This window comes from Sitophilus oryzae, unplaced genomic scaffold (assembly GCF_002938485.1).
Source record: "Sitophilus oryzae breed Bouriz unplaced genomic scaffold, Soryzae_2.0 scaffold_1518_pilon_pilon, whole genome shotgun sequence".
Taxonomy (NCBI): Eukaryota; Metazoa; Arthropoda; class Insecta; order Coleoptera; family Curculionidae; genus Sitophilus; species Sitophilus oryzae.
In genome coordinates, this window is record NW_022146190.1 from 312,648 (window position 1) to 324,889 (window position 12,242).

At 30.7% G+C, this 12,242-nt stretch overlaps 2 protein-coding genes and 1 non-coding gene across 3 annotated transcripts; 1 reads left to right on the plus strand and 2 right to left on the minus strand.

Moving 5' to 3' along the window:
- Positions 1-266: 266 nt before the first annotated feature.
- On the minus strand, positions 267-7,283 carry LOC115878587. The gene is made up of 4 exons (XM_030895135.1): positions 7,235-7,283; positions 5,276-5,481; positions 412-483; positions 267-333 (listed from the first exon to the last, which is right to left on the minus strand). Exons 2-4 carry the CDS (start codon positions 5,479-5,481, stop codon positions 267-269), a joined length of 345 nt encoding a protein of 114 aa, XP_030750995.1. The 5' UTR covers positions 7,235-7,283.
- A 1,121-nt stretch (positions 7,284-8,404) lies between these two features.
- LOC115878601 lies at positions 8,405-8,511 on the minus strand. The gene has a single exon (XR_004049561.1). It is a non-coding gene; the product is annotated as a U6 spliceosomal RNA (small nuclear RNA).
- Positions 8,512-8,920: 409 nt separating this feature from the next.
- On the plus strand, positions 8,921-10,941 carry LOC115878549 (cytochrome c). The gene is made up of 3 exons (XM_030895073.1): positions 8,921-9,068; positions 9,609-9,817; positions 10,271-10,941. The coding sequence occupies exons 2-3, from the start codon at positions 9,637-9,639 to the stop codon at positions 10,414-10,416; spliced, it is 327 nt and encodes a 108-aa protein (XP_030750933.1). The 5' UTR covers positions 8,921-9,068; positions 9,609-9,636; the 3' UTR covers positions 10,417-10,941.
- Positions 10,942-12,242: the final 1,301 nt, after the last annotated feature.

Consider the following 12,242-nt stretch of genomic DNA (forward strand, 5'->3'; position numbering starts at 1 on the left):
TGATTTAATACCAGTAGTATTGTCAATTTTCGAAACATACATATATGTATATCATTGTGCTGTTAAAGAAAAACGACATAATATATATTTTGTTAGTATTAAGAATTTTTAGTAGAAAATAAATAAATATATTATCAAAAAGAAAATGTACTTATGTCTTTTATTGGATCAAGTAGTTCACACTCATATTGTTGGAATTACATGTACATCTTCTTGGCAGTCGCTGATTGCAGTCATTGGCATCAGTCTTAAGTAATACTTAAGACTTACATAAGTCTTACTTTAATTATGGTAGACAGAGGCAGTTGTAAATGTTGTTTGCAAATGTTAAGCCTTCATAACACAAAAGATACATGTACTTCAAAATATAAGTTATTTAGAAGCATGCACATATATATTTAATTTACTTACCTATGGCTGCAAATATCAAACGGACTAGGCAAAGAACCAGACGAGATGGGGCGGGACGAACTTGACCTGTCGCTTAATATAATAAGAAAATTAATAATAAAAGAAGTAACAAAAGTAATAAATCAAATTCAGTTAAATTCATCACTACACAATCGAAAAAAACGGCGTCAAAGACGGCTGGGGAATGACGATCGATGATAATTTTGGCGGGGTCAAACCCCAGACGTCATTTCCTTGGCTCGAACTCCCCTTTATTTCTCATTGGCGCTTACTGCCAGTTGGCCGTTAGAAGACTGTTTAAAATTTGACAATTTTTTTTTTTTGGAAATAGATTTGTATGTCGAATGGTTCTGTCCTATTTTAATCTTTCTATAATTAGTGTTCAATTTTGACATTTTTATGTCAATTTTTAGTAAATGACGTCTAGAGATTGACCTCGCCAATATTATCATCGATTGTCATTCCCCAGCCGGTAGCATGAGGAACTACCATTGATTGATAAACTACCATTAACAATTGGCAACAAAAAGGCTACAGCAGACAACAAGTAGGTAATCAGAGTTGGAACAAATCAGTTTCAAAAAGTCTTAAACCTAAAGTCATATTTAAAGTTAATTAAGTTAATCAAAAAATTTAAATCTTTAAAAATTTTAGTCTTTGACTTGAATCATTCTCTTTTCAAGTCAAGTCATTTTCGTAAAAACTTGAGAAATCATTATAATGTAATTTAAGTCGTTTTTATTACAGCACTATATTTTTGATTTAAATCATGATGATTTGCGAGTTATGTCGGCAAAATGATTTAACAACATTACAACATTAATTACATATGTCAAGTTAGCCAAAAATCAATTTAAGTACCAATTTTTAAATGTTAATATAAATTTAATAGAACAGGCAGGGTTCCGTACGGGACGATCGTGTATGGACCATATATTCGCTCTGGTCCATATATAAATGAAAAAAAGTGGCAACCAATAGAGATGTACATCTGCTCTTTGTTGACGTTACAAAAGCGTATGACACCGTTCCGATCCAAAATCTCTGGAAAGTCCTCGAAAGATCCTAAATAAACAACACAATGAGAGAAGCAGTTAAACAGTTATATAATGAGGCAACATCAAGAATAAAACTTGGTACGACGCTATCTGTAAGTTTTCCTGTAACTAAGGGCTTACGACAAGATTGCTGCCTATCCCCGATGTTATTCAAGATCTATCTGAACGAAGCCCTAGAAAAATGGAGTAGATCGTGCAGAGGAATGGGAATACCACTTAATGACGAAACAGCTCTATACAACCTTCACTTTGCAGATGATCAAGTGGTAGTGCCCAGGATAAGGAGGACCTACAATATGACAACAAGACTTTTGAACGAGTATGAAAAGTGGGGGATGTCGGTAAATACGTCTAAGACTAAGTATTTATGTATAGGCCAAGCAGTAGAAACTCTATATCTGGATGGAAATATATAGCTATGCAGCAAATACACCTACCTTGGAACTCAGATAGACTATAACTGGGCGAATACAGAGCGAGATCGAGGAAAGAATACTGAAAGGTAAAAAAGTCATCGGGTGCCTAAACTCAGTATTATGGTCCAAGCACATCTCATATGAGAAAAAACATACTATTTATGATTCCATCTTTAAAAGTATAGTTTTATATGGATGTGAAACATGGCAGCTCACTAATAGAATGACACAAAGACTATTAGCACTCGAGATGGACTTCTGGCGAAGATCTGCGGTGATATCAAGAATGGAAAGAGTACCGAACGAAAAGATCAGGGAAAGTATGCATGTCCAGAAAACGATAATTAATTGATGAAATAGAGAGAAGACAGTTGGTATGGCATGGGCATGTAGAAAGAATGAGTGAGGGCCGAATACATGTAGAAATGCATGTAGAAAGTCTTGAAATGGATACCATCAGAAAGAAGAAAAAAGGGAAGGCCAAAAGCAACATGGATTGGAGGAGTACATAAAGCTATGTCGGAGAGGGATCTTCATCCAGGGGATTGGGAAAATAGGAAAGGCTGGCAACTGGGTACCCGAAGGCGTAGGACGCTATGAACCTGGATTTATATTATTTATAATTATATTACATATAATATAAATTTTCTTGTATAATATACAGGGTGTTTCAAAAAACATGTGCCATTTCCCGTGGGGAGATTCCTCACGTAAAAATAAGATTTATTTTTCTTATCAACATAGGTCCGATTCTGCTTTGTTTCGTAGCTACCGGGTGTTAAAGTCTTAATATTTTTTCGATTTATTATAATTTTCTTCCAAGTACTTTTAGCATTTTGAATGAAATTGTGAGGGTAAAAGTTACTATAAATATGACATAATTAAAGCTAAAAGAGTGTCGACAAATTCACCAGGGACGTGCATATGGGTTTTTCACTGGAATATTTTTCTAAGAAAAGAATGTACGCCATTGACTTTTTTTCTCTTGTTAGCGAAATAGTGTAAGCAATTTAATGTCGATTAAAAGTTGTCTCTTGATATTTTGTGATTTCGGCCTCCTTGATGAGATAAACACAATTTTATTAATTTCCCTTGATCCTAGTCTAACAGCAACCTTTTAAAAATTTTAATATCATTAACTTGCGAAAGTTTTTAATAAGTTCTCATTAATTCCTCATCAAAAAATATGAAGAAAATAGTTCCTATAAACATGGATATGGAAATGCATAGTTTTGGAATTACAGGATGTTAAAACTTTTTAAAATTAGGTTTTTTGTAATTATATCTTAAATACCATTATTTTTTATTTCAAATTTCTGTAGGTTGGACTAATAGTAATAATATTTAATAATAAATTCGGCAAAATATACAATGTATTAATTTTATTTTTATTAATTGTGATTAATAAAATTGCGTTTATCTCACCAAGGCACCCGAATTCGACAAAATATCAAGAGACAACTTTAAATCGGCATTAAACTGCTTACACTATTTCGGTAACAAGAGAAAAAAGTCAGTGGCGTACATTCTTTTTTTAGAAAAATATTCCAGTGATAACCCATATGCACGTCCCTGGTGAATATGTCGACACTTTTTTAGCTTTAAAATATGTAGTATTTATATTCATTTTTCATTCAAAACACTAAAAGTACTTGGAAGAAAATTATAATAAATCAAAAAAATATTAAGACTTTAACACCCGGTAGCTACGAAACAAAGCAGAATCGGACCTATGTTGATATGAAAAATAAATATTATTTTTACGTGAGGAATCTCCCCACGAGACATGGCACATGTTTTTTGAAACACCCTGTATATTAATATATTATTGTAGATACAGATGAAAGAATAAAACGATTTATTTTCAGAACAACTACATACAAAAAAAATTAAATATATGATCATTAAAAACATAAAAACATGTATGAGATTTAACCGACTTTGTAGTGCCTTTTACCTGTCCATTAAGGCTCTCTTTCACACGCCAACATGTTTGCGCAAATTAGTTTGAACAAACCGATTTGCGCAATAATTTGTGCGCGAAAGAGCAAACATTTTGTTTGTACATACTAAAATAATTGGTTTGGACAAATCTGTTCTATTTTAATTTTTGGTTTGGGGTTGGTGCATTTGTGTGCGTGAAAGTGCAATTCAATCCGGTTTCTGCAGTTATCATACACAGAACATGCGTAATGACAATCATGGCATCACAAGTTTCAAAAATAAGTCTACTTAGGTGACATGCCGAAATACAAGTGGAGAATTTAAGATCTTCGTAGGATCTCCCCGTAGCCATAAACCGCAACGTAGCACTAAGCCGTTCATGTGGTGTAATTGCACGTCTCATGACAGTATCTTCCCTCTTAATGATTGGTGTTATTAAACTTATTGTGTTATATATAAGATAAGTTTCCTCGTCCATTCGCAAATAGTTTCTAAAGTCGTCGGGCTCAATCCTTAATTCTTTTATTAAATTAGTATGAGCCAAAAAAGGTCTTTTTTGTAGGGGGGATTTAATTTCTCTTCTTTTCTTTTTCTGTAAAATGAGTTTCTTCTTAATAGTACAAACAGCAGCAACTACTAGTAGTAGTTCCCCCCTCTCTTTGTCTATATCCATATATTATTATTTTTCTTTCACTTTTGTAATATGTATGAATACAAATTAATACGCGAATACAACCACTAGAACTACGCTACACTACCCGATTTGTTCAACCGTTTACAGTACCTATTTTGTGCCAAAATATTTGAGCGTTAAAAGTATAAACATAGACTCCAACAAGTTTGTGATTATGGTTTGTATAAACCAGATTGCGCAAACATGTTGGCGTCTGAAAGGGAGCCTTTACAGTTTAAATGTCATCGAATATAAATCTATTAAAAAGTGATATGTTTTTGGAGGGAGGATCACTATATGCAATAATATATCTATAACTATATCGAATACTAACTGTCAGTGTTTTTAATCTGCTGTTTGGATGCCCGCCTGATAGTTCAAAAGGAAATGCTGCTATTAAAAATTTGCCATAAAAATATATGAAAAATTTTACTTAAATCATTTATAAAAAGACAAAAAATTTAAGTCTTTTTCTATTTCGGAATAAAGATTTAAATCCCAAATCATTTTGAAAATTACTTAAATCTTAAGTCTTAGGTCAGCTTTCGAAAAATGACTTAAAATCTAATAACTAAAGTCATTAAAATGATTTATATTAAAAAAGACTTAAGTTTTTTGCCATTTTGCAGCCCTGCAAGTAGTGTATAACTGCCCAGTTAAATCAATATCACATTATTGATTAAAGTTTAGCCTCTTGCCTTTATGTCTTTGATTTCTCTTCTCATCAATTGATACAAAGTGGTCGGTATCTCATAAAAAATAATAATTCTTACCTTTTGAATTTTTCTAGGACGTCTGGATCGTAACTATAACAATAACAGTTGAATGGACTAGAGTTCAAACTTTTCGGAGTCTTTGGGCTATCCGAACTAGGCGAAGTATCGCATTTAACACTACCACTACTAAGCATTTTTTTAAACCTCATGCGAAAAGGTCGCGGATTTTTTTCAGCTCGTTCCTCTTCCGGTACAGATTCCATCTAAGAACAGAAGCCAGTATAATATATTTAAAAATAGTTCTTTATAACCAAAAATTCAGTAATAATAATTGTAGTTACGTATACAAGCATTTTTTTCCATGTATTTTTTAAATAAAAAAACTATTTTTTCTTCTTATAATAGAAATACCGGGTGGCCAACTAAAAATTAACTCGAAACACAAAAATAAAGAAAAATGAAGAAAAAGTATAGGAAGGGTGAAACCCCACCCCTACATACATTTTGGTATAAATATTTTCCAGCCATGCAACATTAACACAAAAACTTTTTTTTAATTTTCGACAACAACGACAATAAATTGAACTTCCTCGCTCTAATGGGCCACCCTGTATATTCCTTTACCAGGACAACATCTAATTTTGAATGAATACACGGTGAGTTAACAAGTGCAAATATTTTTAAGTCTACGAGGTTTTTTTCGTAAAAAAAAAATCGAAAATTTGTTTTTTTTTTTGAAAAAATTTTGTGATTTTTTTTAGTTTTCAGTTAAAAACATAATTAGTTGATAATATAAGGATAATATGATAACATTGGTAGTAGATTAAATTTACAAGTATTCAGAAAAGATCCCGTGGTTGTGGTTCTCAAAATTTAAGCACAAAATCGTTTGTTCGAAAATTTGAAATTTTTTTTTCAAATTTTCGAAGTAAAGTAACTTGTTTGGATATTTGAAAAACGATAAAGATCAAATATATTTCCTTTATTGAGCTCTACCAGTTGGTAGAGCTTTTAATATTTTCAGAGCTCTGAAAATATTTGCACTTATTTAAGACTCACCCTATACAGGGTGTTCCAGAAATAAGTGCAAGTATTTTAAGCGGTGGTAGATCTGGTCAAAAGAAACTTTTTTTCTCTTTACCATTTTTCAAATAAGTCCAAAATAACCGAGTTATTTTACTTTGAAAATTTAAACAAAAAATGCTTTTTTGCTTAAATTTTGAGAACCACCTGGCTCTTTTCGGGATTTTCTTTCATGTAAATTTAATCTAATGCCTATGTTGCCATATTATCAAGAAATTATGTTTTTTAACTTAAAACTAAAAAAAATTCATTTTTTTTTTCTAAAAACTCCAAATTTTCAAAAAAAATTTTTCGCAAAAAAAACCTCATAGGCGTGTTTCTGAGGCCGAAATATACTACCAGTTAAAATACTTGCACTTTTTTCTGTGATACCCTGTATATATCAGAATACATAATATTTAGCTTTTGCAAAAAAAAACACGATTTGAAAGATATTTCTATTTTATAATAATTTTGGGAAAGCTTTCAATGTACCTACAAAATAGAGAGTGTTCCAAATTCGAGCCTCATCAGCCAGAGACACCAAAAATAGATTTTTAGTAAGAAAAAGATCATATTAATATACATTTTTCGAATAAAGTGTCATACATCTTTGGTTTTAATTAAAATCCAGAACCGTATTTAAAAATTAAAGTTGAAAATGGCGGCTGAAAGAAGAAACATCAGGTTGAAAATTTGATAACACCATCTTGTAGAACAAAAAAAAATAGAAATGAGAATGTGAAATTTATCTATTTATCTATGTAAATAAAGCTACAAAAAAAATTAAATCGCGAATACTCGTTTTTTTACCAAACTATAAATATTTTGAACTTGATTTAAATGTGAACTCACCCTCAATCGAATATGTGCAAGACTCTAGCGTATTGTTTTTTAATTATACTACAACTAACTTTTCTATTATACTCAAAATACATAAAAACTTTTACTGACCTTTTGTAAATACACAAAATTCACTTTATTTGGCGCGTGTAGAGTTCCGCTACTAACTAAAGAAAAAGATATTAAGTTTAAAACTTAATCAGCTTCCTTCATTTTGAAAGAAACCGCAAGCCACAGTGCACTGATAAAAATAAAAAATATGTTTCCGAATTTTTGTGCATTTAGTTTGGTAAAAATTCCTGAATCTCATTCTGCTCAATAATCTTTTAATATAAAAATATCAAGTGAAGAAACTAATTATAGACGTTTTTCTAAGAATTAACCACTAATTTCCGTTAAGTTTCAAATAATATACCATACGATTGAAATAAAACGGTGTCAGAGATAGGACTTGAAAATGAAGATCGCTGTCATTTTTTATTGTAAAGTTATATGGAGAATGTTGTCGATCGTCATTTCCAAGTCAACTAGACATCGTTTTTTTTTCAATCATAACGTTAATATGAATTAGAAATATACAGGGTGACAATTTGAAAACGAACAGTATTTAGTATTGCTTCTACCGATGATAGTATGATAGCTATATTATTATAGATTGATTTATGAAGTAGATTGATATTTAATGTACCTATATTAGGCATTTATTATGTTCTTCAATTTCATTTTGATTAACAATTTTTTTAAACCAATCGCTGTAAATTTCCTTTGTCATGATGTCATGTATTACTGTTTTTTATATTTAGTAAATAGATTGTAATAGTGGTCTTTCTTTTTGAATTTTTAAAAATAAGTTATGCTTTTAATGTATACAGGGTGACAATTTGAAAACGAACATTATTTAATATTACCTCTACCGATGATAGTATGAAAATTTAGCGAAACACACGTCAATTTACATATCAAGAGGGACAATTTTTGAGGCATTTGTTGTCGTGTTACTTTCAACCCCTTGACTCCCAGGGCACCTACCCCTAAAATTTTAAATAGCAACCCCTATTTCTTTTACCATTTTTGAGTTTCTTATAGAATTCTACATAAACTGCATTATTTTCTTGAGAATTTTATAAATAGAAATATATAAATAGAAAAGTTTCGAAAAACAATCAAAAGTTTCAACAAGTTTCAAAAAATTATAAAAAAGTTTTAAAAAATTGAAAAATAAAATTATATGCAAAAAAAATATTTTAAATATTTAATAACATTTCAGAATTAAAAGTTTCAAAAAATGTGGAACGCTTCACGATTTTGCGTGTCATCCTTGCGCAGGGGCCATGCTAATCTTCTCTGTATCGTTCCAATTTTAGTATATGTACCGCCGAAGCGAGTACATTTAGGGGGTTTTTCAAGGGGTATATATTCTTATTTTACGTCGGGAACGAGTAGTGAGATATTAAGTCATCCAATACTTCAGCGCCATCTATAACCAAGATAGATAACCAACGGATTACGAATTATACCGCCATCTGTTACTGACTAGATAGCATTAGTAATAAAATGGAAATGGAATCTAACTTTCAAAATAATTTAACCATATATTTTTTTAATTTAAGCAGAATTTAAGTTTAATCATGTTTAATTTAATATTTTTTGAAGAACTTAATTATCTGCCATCTGTTAATTTTACTTTGTTAATGCTACTTTATTTTTTAAAAAAGTACGTACCTTGTACAATTAAAGAAGCGTTTAATTTTCCTTCTTTTCTAATGCATCGAAATGCTGAGAAAACAATACAAAAAAGATCGGATGCCCGCACTGAAAGGAATCAAGTTCGTTCGGCATAGCGCAAAAGTCCAAAATTTGCAAAAATCGATCAGTTTAAAAATTGACTTTTTGCTTGTAGGTTGGTGGATTTTTATCCTCGTTCATTTATTCTGTGATATAATAGGTAAGATCCAAATTACCCCATATTTTTAGATGATATTTTTAATATTAATCTATTTAATGCAAATATAACAATATCATGCGAAAATAATGATTTTCATTGTTCCTCTCATTCAGTGTTATGTAACAAGATATTATCCTGAGTTTTTCTATATTAATATTTTCCAAAAAGTATCATCAAATAGTTATTTTTACGTTCAAAATTAACTATAAAATTGAATTTTCTTTTTCAAGATCAATTTTCGCGCTACATTCATAAGGTTAGTTTTTAAGGTGTTAAGGTGGTTTTATAACCGTACTTTGACTTTGGCGATTCCAAGAAAAATTCCCGAATTATCACGTGCATGACGTCATTGTTATTCCGTGTCTATTAATTATTTCGTCATGTTTTATGTAAGTTAACCCGACGATCGTCATTTTAAGCTTAGTACTTGATGCTAAAAGTTCGAGTTTAAAGTCTTATCTCGTACCACGTGGTACTTTGATACTTGACAATTGGTGAAAGGATTTTAAATAGCAATAGCAATTCAATTTTTTTTTCTAGTTTTACAAATTTAAAAACCTACTACAACATGGGTGTACCAGCTGGTGATGTAGAAAAAGGCAAGAAAATCTTCGTACAGAGATGTGCACAATGTCATACAGTGGAAGCCGGTGGCAAACACAAAACTGGACCTAATCTTCATGGCATTTTTGGAAGAAAAACTGGACAAGCCGCAGGATTTTCCTACACGGATGCCAACAAAGCTAAAGGTACTTTAATTATTGTCTTTTACACAAGATAACTTAATAGAAATATTTCTTTAAATTTTGCAACATAAATGTGCAATATATTTTATAACAATACGCATAATTCTAGGAACAATTTCCTGTGATTCATAACATTTTTTCGAAAGTTATTTTTCTTTATTTGCAATATTAAATATTTGTTCACAACTAATTAGTACGGTATGATTGAATAAAAACGGCGTCAGCGATTGCTATGAAATGACAATCGATGACATTTTCCATATAAATTTACATACAAAATGATAGCGATCTTCATTCATAGCCATCGCTGACGCCGTTTTTATTCGATGATACAGTATTTATAGCATATTGACAATGTTGTATCAGAAGTTAATTTTTTCCCCTGGATCCTTCAATTATTATTAATTACATTCCTGTTTACAATAAACATTTAATTTTATATAATTATTGTTATAGGTATTACATGGAGCAAGGACACCTTATTTGAATACCTAGAAAATCCCAAGAAATACATCCCCGGAACAAAAATGGTGTTCGCAGGCCTTAAAAAACCCAATGAACGTGGAGATCTCATCGCGTATCTAGAATCTGCAACTAAGTAAATGATTGTTACCACATAACATTTAAAGGAAAATTTCAATACAATGAAAAAATAGTAAAATTGTCTAGAATTCCGATTTGTGTTTCTAAGTATTCGTGTTATTTATAATTAATTTCCTTTGTGGATTTTATGAATCACTCTCTAAAATATAGAAATTAGTTTTAGTAATATTTATTTCTGCATGATTTGTTAACACAAATCGTGAATTCAGACACTAAACAATCTCCAAAAAGTACAGAAAATGTACAGTTTGCAATAGCTTTCTGATATAGTTTTATTATATCTCGTAATACAAATGGTACATTTTTCATTGTCTTGTATTGTTGTTTTCCATGGGATGACACAGATAGTAGTATTTCAGTGCAAACGACGGACAGTTTTTATCACTTGTTACGTTGCATTGACTGTACAAAATAGCCAATTTATATTTATGTATGAAAATTTTAAATTATTCTGTTTTAATTTAAGAAAATCTGTACAATATGCATTGTGTTAAGTCCTAAAAAATAAATTATTTATGTTCTAATAATAATGTAGTTTCATTCATTAAATTATGTAATTATACTGAGCGATATTGATATCGTTAATGGCCTATAGGAATAATACCTCATTTCAAGTTCAAGATTGATTTATGAATAGAATTTACACACGGCCTCCAATCCGATTTTTCTTATCAAATGTGGAACAGTCTCATTTAAAACAATGTTATAAATCCACATTGAATTTATGGGTATGTGTATCGTTCTAAAGGTAAAATATACCGTATGATCGAATAAAAACGGCGTCAGCGATGGCTATGAAATGACGATCGATGACATTTCTCATATAATTTTACATATAAAATGACAGCGATCTTGTAAGAGATTTTTTTAAGACACTGGATCTTTTAAGACCCTGTATGTATTTAACATCTTTGTTAATTAAAGATAACAGCCTTAACGGCTACAGAGTGGTCTGTCAGACTCCTCGTGCAAAACATTTATCTATATTTTGTAAACGCCTGCAATTGTAGAAATGAGGATGCATATATAATATAGGATGCCTCCAAGTCTGTTGGCTAGTAGGAATATGTATTTCATATTTATCTCACTCATCAAAATAAACCAATCGAAAATTTAATGGATCCTTTTAATTTACATGTGGTTTTTTTGAAGGTCCATAAGCCTTTTTTTCAGGACACTGTAAATATACTTATCAATAAAGTAATATCGTGTACCTACAGTATTTAAATATGTATCAAATACAATATGTATTAACATCTAAGGTATTAACGAACAATAAATAAAAAAAATACATCAGGATAACACTTACAAAGTATATTATCAGGAAGATAAAGTTCTAAGATTATTATACCGTATGATCGAGAAAAAACGGCGTCCAGTTGGCTGGGAAATGAAGATCGCTGTCATTTTATATGTAAATTTATATGGGAAATGTCATCGATCGTCATTTCCCAGCCAACTGGACGCCATTTTTTTTCGATCATACGGTATTATTGCGTGATTGTCGGTGAAATCAAAATGAGGTAACTCACTTGTCAAAGAATATGTAAATCTGCGTAACTCGACTTTTCAAGTGGATAGATATAGGTACCTAGATACGTCTAATTATGTTTTAATATAATACCGTTTGATAGAGAGTTAACCCGTGGTTTAAAAATAATTTTAAGAATGTTAATATAAACTTGTCTATATGGCTAATCTACATAATATAAAATGCTAATGTTTATCTGTGTCGTCTCTACTGAAGTAACGACTTGCTCTAGAAAGTTGCTTTTTTTACTAAAAGATAGCTAATTAGCTCTTCTAAAAACTGTCGTCGCCGGAT

What these genes read in the sequence shown, in the direction of transcription:
- LOC115878587 (XM_030895135.1), bottom strand. Translation starts at nt 5,481, where the DNA reads ATGGAATCTGTACCGGAAGAGGAACGAGCTGAAAAAAATCCGCGACCT. An exon ending in GTCCTAGAAAAATTCAAAAG is followed by an intron (nt 484 to 5,275) that starts GTAAGAATTATT and finishes TATTATATTAAG; the next exon opens with CGACAGGTCAAGTTCGTCCC. An exon ending in TTTGATATTTGCAGCCATAG is followed by an intron (nt 334 to 411) that starts GTAAGTAAATTA and finishes TGTGTTATGAAG; the next exon opens with GCTTAACATTTGCAAACAAC.
- LOC115878549 (XM_030895073.1), top strand. Translation starts at nt 9,637, where the DNA reads ATGGGTGTACCAGCTGGTGATGTAGAAAAAGGCAAGAAAATCTTCGTA. An exon ending in GGATGCCAACAAAGCTAAAG is followed by an intron (nt 9,818 to 10,270) that starts GTACTTTAATTA and finishes TTATTGTTATAG; the next exon opens with GTATTACATGGAGCAAGGAC.